Consider the following 13751-nt stretch of genomic DNA (forward strand, 5'->3'; position numbering starts at 1 on the left):
GCACAGTTCTTAGCTATCAGATGGGCAGTAAAATTTAAAGGGGATTCATGTAGAAAAGCAGCTGGATAACTCCTGATAGCTATCTTAACTATACAGTAACTTCATACAATAACTTCATAGGCTGTAACTCTGTTGATGAGTGGAAACAAGGTGAAGGCCTTGTTAATGTGCTGCCTGAGAGGATGATGCCAATAATCTAGAATGTATATTTAGTTTTAATATGTTGATTTTTCTTTTTTAAGTAGGATATTCTATTAATGGTAGGGTTTAGAAGAGGCAACCTTATAATGGTGTTTGTTTAATTTAGTCTGATGTTAGAATATAATCTCAAATCAATTCTTGCTAAATGTCAGCTTGTCTTAGTAAAGGGTAATTAAACAGTTTAAATGAATTTATTCTAATAACAATAATAAGTAGTTTACCTCGAGGTTAGCCAGAGGTCTGGTTCAAGCTGCATATAGATTTTTACTGTACACACTGTTTTACCTGTTGTTTGAAATTTACAGTTACTTTTAGAGTTTTGCACCATAGAAAGTTGAAGTGTTTAGGTGAAATACAACTGTGATTTGAATGAGTATGAATTAAGGGAAGAACATGAGACATCTTGAAGTAGTGGGACAGTGGGAGTTACTGCAGCACTGTTTTTCTTAGAATGCCACAGTGTGAATTATATTAATGTTCTACAGAAATGTGTATTCCTGTTAAAATACTGTTGCTTTATCAAATATTTTACTTCATCTCATTATTTGTTACCAACTATGACAGCCCAAGGCAGGGTCAGCCAGCTCTGTGAAAAGAGCCCGTGAGTCTGCAGAACCCTCACCTGCATCACTACTAAAACCAGTCAGCAGCAGAGGTTGGTCACACTATTACTGAATTAAGGTTTTTAGAGTAACTATTACTTGGGATTTTGCAAGGTTTTAAGTAAAAGAATGAAACCTGTTCTATGTATATGGCAGGACTGTCATGTGAATCACACCTGAAGGCTGCAACACCTGATTGTATAGCTACTCCTAAAAAGACAGTGTCTCCTGTGTCTAAAAGTAAAAAGAAAAATACTTTAAAAGATGTTGAAGCACCATGCCAGTGTCCAGCTGTGCCTTTGAACCCTGAGGATAATCGTGGGGCTGTTGGATCACCTCTTCCTGTGGAGGAAGCGAAAAGTTCTCCTGCAGTTAAGTAAGTATAGCTGCACGTCGTGGTGTCATATTCCAGGTGTGCCCTCCCCCTCAAGGTAAATTGAGTTTGGATTGTGAACTCATAAAAAATAATTGAAAGCTTTTTAGGAAGTTCTATATCTGGGTATAGAAAGGGCAGAATTATATTTTATTGAATATTCTGGTGATAAGTGTAGTACCCAAGTGAAGGAAGCCTGTCAAAATAAATTTAACTCTTTTTTCCGGGAAAGTGCACCAAAGTATCAGCTTCTCAGATCATCTAGACTTCTTCAGTGAATCTTATTGACAGTGTTGACTTTAAAAGTTAACAAGAATTTGTTAAAGCAGAAATGAGCAGTCATTGTTCCTCTCGCTCTCAATGTACAAATGTTTTATTTGAGGTAAAATAGCTTCAGTTGTGATTATTATCTCCTTGTTGGAAGAATTGAAGCTGAACTGCAGCATTGGCCAGTGTCCTGGCCACAGTTCTGCTTTCCTGGAGGACTGAATCTCTGGGATAGATCATAAAGATGGATTGACTCTGATCCCATTGATGGAGTGAGATTGGAAAGACAGTGCATCTACGACTAGGAAACCTGACAATTTCTCAAGCACATCCTCCTAAAATTAGGTATTTGTCTTGCAGAGCAGCCTTTGATCAAGAGTCACATGCTGACTCCATGATGCCTGTGGGCACTTGCTACTATACTGGAAAGCCCTACTGCTCACCTAGGGTTTTGTAGCAAGTTTCCAAAGGGAAGCTCGTTCATAGGAAGTGAGATGCTGTCAGCAGGAACATCTGTTCATCCTCACCATACTTTACTGAGCACTCAGGATTTATGGCAGCATATTTGAATGCTGTTTCTCATTTGTAGATTGCAGTTTGATAAGCGGAGTACACCAGCTGCAGCAAAGAGCCATGGAGAAGTGGAAAATTTGGAAGGACCACTGCCTGGGAGAGATGAGCAGGTTGTTCCTGTGCGAGGAACAGAACGTGTTACTGCATCATCTGCCCGGACACAGAAGACCTTCTCTTCAGCTGTCTTTGCAGCTGTAGCAACAGGAACATTTGGACAGAGGTTTGTATGGAGCCTTAATATGGAACATATGATGGATGGACTTTATAATAATTCTTTTGAGGAACATTCTGTACTGTGTCTAGGTGTGGGGAGTTATCACTGAATTTGAAAGACTGAAAGTCAATTTCCCCCCCACCCTGATTGATAGGAATGTTTTTTCCCTCCATTCTTTAGGTACTCAACCTCCATATCACCACCATCACCTCGTCCTGTGAAGCATCAAGAAATAGAAATAGAAAATGAATGTGAATTTTTAATTGATGAATCGGGTGGTGCATCTTTTACTTCTTGGCTTTCGATACCCACTAAGAAGAAAAAATCAAAAAAGGATGGCTCTGCAGCTCCCATTTCTAAACCTCAGCCCTCTGAAAAGGAGAAGACACAGAATAAGAAAGTCAAGAACAGAAAAGTACAGGGTAAAGCACTTACTAAACAGAAACTGGATCATCCAGGTATTGGAGCTTTTGACTTCAAAGAAAGGCCAGTGTCAGATCCAATCCCTAGTAGTGAAGAAAATGTCCTTACAACTCAAAGCCGAAAGAGTCCTTGTGCGGGTAAGTTATTTAACAGCTCTTCAGACTTGACCTTACAGGTCACATTCCTAGATTATCTTCTGGTGGTTTATGAGAAAATTATAATAAAGTAGATGATAAACATCAATAGATTTTTTTAGCTGTTTCAGTTGTGCAGTTAGATTTGGGTGAGACAGAGAGGCAGTGAGAGTGTCTTCACTTTTTTGCCATATCCTTTGCCTTTCCTCTTAGAACATTAACAATTAAATTAGCAGTGTTGCCTTTTTGTATGAAGAGTCATGGGAAGTAGGTACCCAACAAGCTTTTGTTCCTCTTGCCATAGAAAGGCAGTTATATTTGGACAGGAGGGGGATTGAGTTTTTTTATTTGTGAAGGGTTTTGTAGCATGAACACTGAAAATTGGAAAGCAGACTGAATGTAACATTTCTGCCCCCTTTTTTTATTAGGAAATACTGGAAGAACACTGCAAAGTTTTTTGTGGACTATAGTTTAGTTATAGCCTTCTTTTAGCCAATGGTGATAAAACTGGTTTTGTGATACCTCTTTATTTTTTCCCCCCATTTTGATTCTTTGGGGTTTTTTTGTGCATTCAGATGTTAATGCATGTCTTCAGGCTTAATGGGAAAAGGTATTCAGGTCCAAATATTTTGTGTATTGACAGGAAAAACTGAAAAGGATGCACTCAGACAAGACTCTCCAAACCAGAAAAAGAACACATCCTGGAAACCAGAAGCTGAAGTATCGATGTGGCCTGGATTGGAAACAGAATCATCTGATGAAGAGCAGCGTAAAACAAGTATGCCAAGTGAGGATTTACCTGTGCTCTCATCTGGGCATCAGAAAAAGCAGACTGTATCACTGAAAAAGACTCTCAATTCTTCCAAGAATCTGCAGATGGCTTCTAAAGCTTCTCAGCATTTAGTTAACAAGAAACAAACTGCTAAGCAGAAACTGCCAAAAGTCAAAGTAGCTAAGAGAGAGACAGCAACTTCAAGGAAAAAATTTAAAATATCTGTCCAGAAAAGTAGTAATAAAAAGCTTCAGTTACAAAGAGAAGAGAGTTCTAACAGTGGACCTGGTGAAGAAGAGCTTGAAAGAGAGCCTGTGGAACTGAATGAAGTATGCACCACATCTTTGCATCAGAAATTAGAGACTCGTGTGATTCAGAAGTTGACTAAGCCCAAAAAGCCTGGAAATGCATTACACACACCAGAGTCACCTGGTGATGCCAATAACAGAACTCCTCTAAAAGCACTCCAGCATCCCGTGGAGACTGTGAAGAATCCTGGAAAGAAATGCTCTGCCAAGTCTTCAGGGAAGATACCCAAAAAGATTCCACGTAGAACCAATAAAGCTCTTCTCTCAAGCTCTGAAGGCTCTGAGTCTCAAACAGATTCTGACAGCTCTTCTGTACGGGACACGGCAAGGAAAAAACGGAAATTACCAGATGTGAAAATAAAAAGTAAAAAAAGAAAACCTAACAGACAGTGTGGACCACAGTAAGCTTTTTGTGTGATTCTTTACAAATGTGGTATGTAACTTGGTAGATAATGAAATACATCTTGTCAGCTTCTAAGCAGAGATGGCCCAGTTCAATTACATGGTAGTTTGAGGCTGGTTAAATAGTTAATAGAGAAACAAGCAGTTTAATCAACATTCTTTTCTCAAAGCTTGGTGCCATACTTTTTGTCTCCTACATGAGGAAACTTGTTCTAGTTCAAGTCTTCTTGTGAGACTTGCAGAGCAGATCTAGTTTAACACAACCCCACCACCCATGGAATAACTTCACTGTCAAGTTGGTTCCTTTTTAAAAATAAATTTAGAAATACAGCATTTAATTCTTCAGCTATATTTATTTTTGTCAATCTAAAGACTAAGTTCAAGTGGTCTAAAACCTGGTTGATAATCACAGGTCTTTGCATTGCTTTTTAATTTTTTTTAATGTCTTTTTTATAGTTTTGTTCAGGACATAAAATTATTGACCTACGGGTTCCTTTCATTAAGTTTATTTAACACAAAATATAACAAGAGTGTTGTTTTCTTTTCTAGGGATTCCATTGTAGCAGAGAGGGCTGTGAGTTGCCAAAGGTAATTTCCTGAGTTGTCTGAAACACGTTACTTTAATCCTACTTCTGGCCCATGGAGACACCCTGAGAGTGGGCAGCTGGTGCAGCTGCTGTGTGCTGTGCCCTGCTGGTGAAACACTGAGTAGAACAGCATTGTGATTCCTGCTTCAGGGCTTTAAATACTGTGCTAATACAGTTAATAAACTAATACAATTTTTCTTCCTGTCATGAATAGGGGGTCATAATAAGCTTATTGCCTTTGGGGATTTCTTTCCTTTGAGGCTTGCTTCCACATTAGTGTGTGATTTTTGAACAGGAGGATCAGTGCTCCTAGAACTAATGACAGCTGCACTAGTAAAATTGATGTCAAGTAGGGTATAGAGCTCAATCTACAATCCAAACTCTTTGTGCATGTACATAGGCATGTATCTTCTTCCCCTTTTGTGAGATGGAAACTTAATAACGAAGCAAACAGGAGTGGCAGTCTGTGAATTTATTAAATTCTTATGCAGTCATTGTACTGAAAATATTGGGGACTTCATTTCTAAGGAGAACTTACTGCAGACTGACTTGGAGAGATTTGCAGTGTAGATTTGCTAACCTAGGTAGTTGAAATGCACCTTTTGGAGTTGAGGTAGATAACAGCTGAACTTCATTGGCACAGTAAAAGCAATGAAGCACAGCCTCAGATGGGGGAAGAAGGAAGGTCGAGGGTGCTGATTCTAAGGCTGTAGAAGTTCTGTGACAAGTGGCTTGATTGCTTGAGAATCTCTGTTGGAGTTACATGTATAAATTGTTGCCATTTATGGGGAGGATTTTATGACAGACTACATTTTATTTTCCTGTCCTTTCCTTAGAGTATGCAAAACAACTCTTTAAAGCTCTTTTAATTATAAATTATCTTTTATAATTGTGGTGTATAGAAAATTGTAAGGTCATGCTGCATAGTGAGAAGGTCTGTTCTGGAATGGAGAAAAAAGTTTAGGAAACCTCTTCAGAGAGGAGGTGTGAACACTCATGGTCTGCCTGATGATTGAGAAGGGGAGGAGTTCATGAACTTCTGACCTATGATTTTTAAGGAGTAGTCATTTGTTTCAGTGTGTAATTGGTAGAGACTTGTTTAAAAGCAAAATAGAACCCAGCCCACATGATCTGGTAAAAACTTTAATTTGCTATTCTTGGTAGTGCTGTAATGTTCCTTTGACATGTTCAAGCAGGTGTATATTTTTTCCTTTGCAGTGGGCCTGTTCTAGAGGATGGACTTGATTCCAGCACTAAGTGTCCTGAGCAGGATGATATATCTTCAGGTAATGTTTGAACTTTGTAATTCCTTGCATTTTATGTATAAGCTTCTTATAAACTGTGACTGACAGTTCAGTAATTTCTGTTGTATTCAGCTTGTGCAGGAGAAGAAATGCAGATTTTATTGGCTGTGGTTGCATTTCTATCCAAGTGTGTGGTACAGCTTGCCAGCTTTATCTGGTTAGCTTTGGGAGAACGTAGCCCTCTGTGTTTTGGCATCATGCATACCAGGATAAAGTTATTCTTTCTAAAATACTTGGAACAAAATTTTCAGGCTCAGTTTGTACCAGTTTGATGTGTTCCCATGTGATGGTCCTGTATGCAGACACTTCAGGTAAACCTGAGCCAAATTACAGCATTGATGGAGTCATGGCCTGTTCCCCAAAGAATACTTTGGTGTTTTTTTCAAGGAGGGGTTATTTGTTTTGTTTGTTTTTTTGTTTCTTTTCTTTTTTTTTTTTTTTTTGGTTTGGTTTTGTGTTTGGGGGCTTTTGTGTGGGGAGGATTATTATTATTTGTTTGGTTTCAGTTTTAAATTTCACTGCACAAGTTCCACATGTTGTTGTAATGAACATGAGCCCTGGAGATACAAAGTCTTTTCCTTAGTGCTTCAGAGCCAGATGTGGATGTCACTAGTCCATGCAATGCTTTTTTCAGATACCTACTTTTGTGTGTGTTCTGGTAAAAAAAAATTTGTTCTGAAGTTAGGTTTCAGTGATATAAATCTGAATGACCTTGCTTTATGATCAGTAAAATTATGTGTATAGTTTATAATTTGTCAATGTTCACTTTATCAAGAGGGATAGGTCTGAGGAGTATTTACTTGAATGTATAGTTTTCAAGTAATTTTTAAGTTTACTCTGTTTAAAACTAATTACAGATACTGTTTATCTATACTGGATTTAATATATGTTTATAGCAAAAGGTGTTGGTGGAAGCACTATCCTTGGGACTTCTGTATGTGTTACTTTTGGTTTCTTCTAGTTGGCATATTGAATAAAAGTCAGGAATAATAAATGCCTTTGGGGTTTTTGAATGTGTTTTCAGATAATTCTGAAGACTTGAATTACAAATTAAGACATCTGTTGTCAGATGAAAGAGCAAAGCATAAAATAGGTAAGAGTATTTTAAAATATAATGTAAGTGTGTAAATGCAAGTGCATTTTCAACTTGATTTAAATGTTACTGAAGGAGACACAGACACCTAGAAATGGGTTCCTCTGTTCATAAGTATTTACAGATAGGGTTTGTTATTTCTTCAGGCCTTCAGCCCTTCTCTTAATTTGAAAGTTATTTTTTAAAACTCCTAGTGTTTCTCTTTTTGTTGCTCCATTCAACAATTGTCTTTTTAACTGCCACACTTTGGTTTTTCATGGTATTGTGTTAAGCAAACTTTCAGATCTGACCATCCAGGAGCCACTCTGGCAGTCACACTCCCACCACCACAGACTTGAAGTCCTGGGAATGAAACCCCTTTACAGTGGGTGGCTCCAGTGCCCTGACAGGTGCCCCATTTGACTCTGTACACAGCCAGATTTCCTTCCTGGCTTGCATTTGAGTTTCTCATGGCAGAGTCTCAGACCTCTGGTTCCTTTAAGTAATTTTATAGTGTAGCAACAGAATAACAGCTTAAACTGGAGCCAAGGACTGTCTGGGCTTTTGTACCCTCACATTCTGTGTGCTCAACAGTCCGGGGTGCTGCTGGTCCTTCCAGCTGAGTGCTCAGCTCCTGCTGTGTCCCTGAGTGTCCGGTCACTGGGCTGGGCCGCAGGTCCCCGTGCCCATTGTGGTTCAGAGGGTCAGCATCAGCTCATGGCCTCTTGCCTGAGGCTCTCCTGCAGAGCTCGATCTCTGGCTGGCACTGCAGCTCCACACCCAGCTGTGTGCACTGAATATATTCCTAAAAAACTGAGTCAGCACAAACTCTTACTGTACAGTGAGAACAGTAAGAGTTTGAATTGGTTTTGTGCAGTAAAACTGAGGGTGCAAATAACCTGCCTTCTGTGGCGGTCTGAGTCTGGATAGGATGGAACAATGGTCATGCAGTCAGCTGTAGTCCCATGCTTGTCTGTTTACATTATGGGTGTTTTTTAATTGGCTTCATTATTATTTTCTGCACAACACTTTAGTTGTCTACCTTCAAAAACTGTTTCAGCAACTGTTTCATATTTACCATTTTTAAATATTTAAATATTCTTGATTAATTTGCTTTGAGATATTAAGGGGCTTTTACTCTTCTTACAAACAATAAAATATCATACTTCATTCATATATGGCAGCTTACACAAATTCCAAGTTGAGACTGTGTGATTAGTACATCTGAAGATAAATATCTGACAAATCCTGGAAATGTGTGGTTTCTTTTTGCAAAAGTGCTGCTCCTCTGGACCCTGGAAACAGGACTTCTGAATGTGGAAGAGAAGGATGTACTTAGGCAGTCTCTGTTACCCTCCCCATAACTGAGGCAGTGCCTTTTCATGGTTGCTAATGAAATCCCCCAGATTGAGGCAAGATTCTTAGTCTTTGTCGAGAACTTTGTCTTCACAGATGTAGCATGTTTGCTGTCCTTGAGCTTGAGCTCCTAATGTCTGTGTATCAGTGGCTCACTAAGATATATAGAATGAAATCTAATGTCGAGTCAGGGTGGTGATTGTTTAAGAAAAAGGAGGGTGAAATACTGATTTATGCGAAAGAAGGCATTTGGTAATACTTGAATCCTATTTTCTTGTCATGATAGCAATGTGATAAAAATATCAGCTGGGAAGGGCTGACCCCCTTGTGGTACAGAACAAGAGGAAAGAATACTTAATATTTTCTGTCTCTGAATTTTCCTTTCATACTTAATGACTTCATCCTTGAAATCAGTCATGCCTTCCAACACACCTAATGTTCGTCGGACAAAAAGGATACGGCTGAAGCCTCTGGAATACTGGAGAGGCGAGCGCGTAAACTATACTATGAAGCCTTCAGGTACTGGTTTCAAAATACCAACATTTGCTTCCTTCTGACAAAGCAGAATAGAAAAATCTGACTTGATCTTGTGCTGTGCAAGCCTTGAGATGCTTACTGTTGGGTAACTTTTTAAAAAAGATTATTTGGTCTCCAGTTACTTAGTCATCTCTCCATGTAGTTTTCTTCTCTTCTGACACTCCTGTGTCAGCTGAAAATAATCTCAGCAGAGCATGTTAAGTACTTTTCCTTCACTGTTGAGGGAAGAACAGAACAGTTGCTCTGTACTAGTGGGTTTTTTATGTCAGAGATTGTGTGTGATACTGGAAAAAGAGACAATCCACTGGATCATTCATTGGAGCATTTCTTTTTGTGTAAGGATTGTGTTCAAGAGCAGATACTATAACATTTTATAGTCTCAGTGTTAAATACCCTAAGTGAGAAAATATATCTTGTTCTCAGTAATTTTTTAGTGACAATTCAGCCTAGTTTAGTCCTTTCCTAATTAATTAGTTCACTCAAAAGAGTATTTTTTTGTGTCTGTAAAAGTGATATTTTATCTTAAAAAATTATTTGCATGTGATGGTTTTCTGAAGTGTTCTTTGACTGAATTTGATAAAATAATTTTCAAAATGTCTCAAGTTGCATTGCACTCCAAAGTACTTAATGTTAAAAAGTTTTTTGGTTGTTCTGGCTTTCTAAAGTGATCTGAAAAGTTTGAGCATCAAGGAAGTCTATTCTCAGTTGAAATGCTGATTGGTTGTGCAAGTTTGCATTCTTTTAGATTTACTGTGAGTTAGTGGACTTTGTTTAACTTCCTTTTGTTTCAGGAGGGCTTGTGATTAGTGGACTTGTGCATCCAGAAACAGAATCTCCCAGGAAGAGTAAAAGGAGGAAGGATTGTCCCAAGCAGAAAAGAGATAAAACAGGTAGGAACAAAGACTTTTTTTCCTTTGGATACTTTAAAAAGTCTCTTTAATCAAATGCTCTACTGCTCTAAGATTTTTCTCCCGTAAACACTCAGTTCTCTCTCTGGGTGAAAATAATTTTATACCGTAATTTATTAATGTGATCTGATGAGGAAAAACCTGCTCCTACTGGATCTATAGCCATGCTGTACATTGTTGTAGTAAAATTGTTCACTTTTCAGCGTAAGAAAGGAAAAAGTGTTAGACATACCCAGAAGTGCTGTTGTGCCTTTAAAGCAGGGGCTGAAGAGACTAAACTGTACTCATTCTGGGTTCAGATTATGATGCTAGTGGGCATGGTTAAGGTATAAAAACTTGTAGCCATTTTGCTGAAGCCTGTAATACATCTAAAAATGCAGCAGAGAGTGTTAGTAGGGCTTCAAGCTATTGTAGTTTAAATACAAAACCACATCACAGTGGGTGGAGAGCTTTAAGAACAGTGCATAAAATGATTAAAAGTGGGCAATAAAGTGATGTTTAAGCAAACCTAGGCTCTCTGGCCAGTATATAATAAACATGTAAGTAGTGCTCAGAAAAGAGTGAAAGTCCAAAAGCCAAATTATTTTTGCTATGCTCTCTGGAAGATGTTGTAATGCTACAGAGCCTTTCTTTATGGAGACTGTCTAGAGCTTTTTTTGAAGTGGAAACATTTCTCTTTAAAGTTATAGAACTATTAAAACAAGTGCTAACAAACATGGAAAATGCCATATGGATCTACTGCTAAACTAATCAGGACTGACATAATCATCAGAGAAATAAGGAAGAAAACAATCACTGTTGGTACCAATTTCTGATTTTACATGTGTTTCATATAAATTTTATTCCTTACCTCAAAAAGAAAGTGGTAGGACTAGAGAAGGCTTAGGGAAAGCTCATGAAAAACCTAAAAGGACTTCCTATAGTGAATTCTCCTCAATCCTGAAGAGAGTACTATGGAGGCCTCTTCCTTAGAGGTCTAAATCACCTCTGAAATCATGAGTGACATAGAGAAGGGAAATAGAAGTAAATGGTCTCGTTGGGGTTTTCTGCTTGTTTTTTTAAACACAAGAACTAGGAGGTATAGAAGGAAGACAGTGAGAGCTGGGTTATTCAGCAAAATAAGGTGACCATTCTCACTGTGTGCTTCCTGCCCAGAATATTATGCATAAAAGTATTTATGTCGTTTCAAGGCAAGAACCAGATACATTAAACGGAGAGTTAATAGCTCTACATAAAGTGTGGGAGCTCCAGGTTAGAGGTGGAAAGTATTCAACTGAATATATTGTATTGAGTATATTATTGTGGCATTTTGAGGAATGGAAGGAGTACCTACTTTGGGCCACTGATGGGAGACAGGACCCTGGTATAGATCAATATTTGGTCTAAGTACAGTTTATATTGTAATATAAATCACTTGCAGCCCATGAGATCCTGAGCTGGTAGTGACTGTTCATATTGTATCTTACAAGAACTATTGGTTGCTTCAAGTGCCTTTGAACTGTCTTCCAGAAGTGATTGATTTCCTGTGTGGCAGACATTCATTCTCAGAGATAGTCTTTCACTTACATCCTTGGGTCTTAGTGATGCATGTAAGGCCTGTCAGCCAAGTAGAATTTCCAGCACAAATTCTTAAATGTTACTGATACAAAAAAAATTCTGTTTTTATAGCTATAGCATTGTACCTGTTGCTGCTGCTTTTTATAGAGATGGTTGTGTTGGAACAAAGCTGTTCAAACACAGTAACTTTCTTCCTCCCCCTGATAGTTTTACTGTAAGAGTATTTAAGCTGCCATGAGTGCCTACAAAGTGCTATAGCTTGCCTTTAGCATGCTTCTTCTGTCTGTGTTTAAAGAAATTTCCTGTGCACTGTAGAGCTAAAATTGTCTGCTTAAAAGAATTCTGCAGGAGAGCTTTGGGATATTTATTCTGCCGTGAACATTCTAAAGCATCCCTGTTCTGTTTGAAAAGCATAGTGTTGTCATCAGTTCTTAGGATATTTCTTTCTCTGGAAAAGTCCTTTTTATTATAGCAATAGTTCTCAGATTTACAACTTAGAGTGAGATTCCCATAGTGTTATTTCTTTAGAACAGGAAAATTGGACATGTGCTTATCTTTGAACACTTTCTCTCTTAAGTCCCCTGATGCCTATCAACAATACATTGAGCAAAACCACCTGTTCTTCACTCTTCATCATGTATTTCATATTCTCTCAGCATCTGTTGCTAGAAAAACATCTCTCAAAACATAGAGTTTGGTTTTGAATAAATACTGTTGTTAATAGCATAGGAAAAATAGGTGGCATTTCCCCAGAAAATTCCTTAGGATTTAGAGAGTGTTCATCTATAACACACAGAAATTATTTCAATGAAAAAGATATTTTCAAAGAATTGTTATGAATGTTTTTCTTTATTTGAAGGAAGAGTGTTCATTCTATTTAGTCACTTATTAAAGGAAATTTCTTTACTTAATGTGTAACATGGGAATTGTGGAAAAGTTGTGGTTAAATTATTAACTTCTTGAAATCTATATTGATTTCTTTTTTGGTCTTGTTTTGGTTTCTTTGTATCCTCAGATAGAGGAGAGATACCTGCAAGTTTGGACCACAGCCTAGCTGATGCATCTGAGCCAGTCATTGTACTGGACCCAGTAACAAATAATGAAGTGCATCTAGGTGAGTTGATGGGTGGGACCAAGGGACTTCCTGAATTATGTAGACTTATGAGAACAAAAAATGTTCATGCCACATTGTGCATAAAAAGGTGAGGATCTGAAATACTCATTTCTCTTCTGGAGAAGGTTCTGAGGGAGACATAAGAAGTATCATAATTTTTCAGCTAAATGTTGAGTCTGGCTTTTGGAGGTGTTGCACTGAAACAATATGTATTGCACTGAGCTTGTAACAAGACTAATTATGTAGTAGCATTAATGCTAATCTCCTGGACATTTTTTGTAGATTGTATAAACACTGCAGGCAATCAAACTTACTTCTTCAAAGATGAAGCAGTAGAAATACACAAAAATTTGAATACGTCTCTTTTTGCAACTGGTAGATTGATTCTGCAACCATATAAAGAAAAGGGACACCAGTTTGTCGACACGGATACAATAGTAAGTGTGCTTTTAAAAAGTTTTATGAAATGGACTTTGTAAACAGAAGATCTGTTGGGGTGGTTGGAAATAACATATGAGGTTGAGAGGTCTGCCCTGCCCCCAAAACAAATGAACATTAATGAATTTTTTACTGAAGGATCTTTGCATGCATATTGCCCTGCTTTGCTTTGTATTAAATCTGTATGTCCATCTGCTTCTACTTTGTAAATCTTGCAGGCAGATAGAAATATCAGAAAAATAAAACTGGACCCCATCCCCCTTTTGAACATCGTGTTTTTCATCAGTATGGGGAAAAGAGGTTGCAGCTCTGCTGGCTGATTTGGGTTTTTATCTTTGTTATGTGTGTACAAGTGTTTTCTTGGATATCTTCTTTAAATGGTGCTAACCTTAGAACCCTTTGGCTTCCATTAAGGCTTTCCATATTATCCATGGCAAAGTTATTGTGACATTACATAACACATCGTATTGCCTGACTGCAGGGGACTGCTTCTATGTTCCAGCAGGTGAGTGTGTGTTTGTTGGGAGGTGCAGGAGCCTACATCAGCATGCTAGGAATCAAATCCAAACAGAATGACTGAATAGACAGTGGCACACTACGGGGTGAAAT

General features: G+C 38.1%; 1 protein-coding gene across 1 annotated transcript in view; it reads left to right on the forward strand.

Annotated features, from left to right (window-relative positions):
• The window catches only part of CENPC (centromere protein C), a 28195-nt gene that overhangs the window by 3355 nt on the left and 11089 nt on the right, over positions 1-13751 (forward strand). Inside the window, exons 5-17 of the mRNA XM_063156541.1 lie at positions 766-856; positions 960-1179; positions 2033-2236; positions 2411-2790; positions 3431-4268; positions 4819-4857; positions 6075-6142; positions 7185-7253; positions 9003-9107; positions 9917-10015; positions 12606-12704; positions 12987-13141; positions 13557-13647. Coding sequence (XP_063012611.1) covers positions 766-856; positions 960-1179; positions 2033-2236; positions 2411-2790; positions 3431-4268; positions 4819-4857; positions 6075-6142; positions 7185-7253; positions 9003-9107; positions 9917-10015; positions 12606-12704; positions 12987-13141; positions 13557-13647 — 2458 coding nt within the window. The remainder of the gene's footprint in view (positions 1-765; positions 857-959; positions 1180-2032; positions 2237-2410; positions 2791-3430; positions 4269-4818; positions 4858-6074; positions 6143-7184; positions 7254-9002; positions 9108-9916; positions 10016-12605; positions 12705-12986; positions 13142-13556; positions 13648-13751) is intronic.

Source organism: Melospiza melodia, chromosome 5 (genome assembly GCF_035770615.1).
Source record: "Melospiza melodia melodia isolate bMelMel2 chromosome 5, bMelMel2.pri, whole genome shotgun sequence".
In the NCBI taxonomy this organism is placed as follows: domain Eukaryota; kingdom Metazoa; phylum Chordata; class Aves; order Passeriformes; family Passerellidae; genus Melospiza; species Melospiza melodia.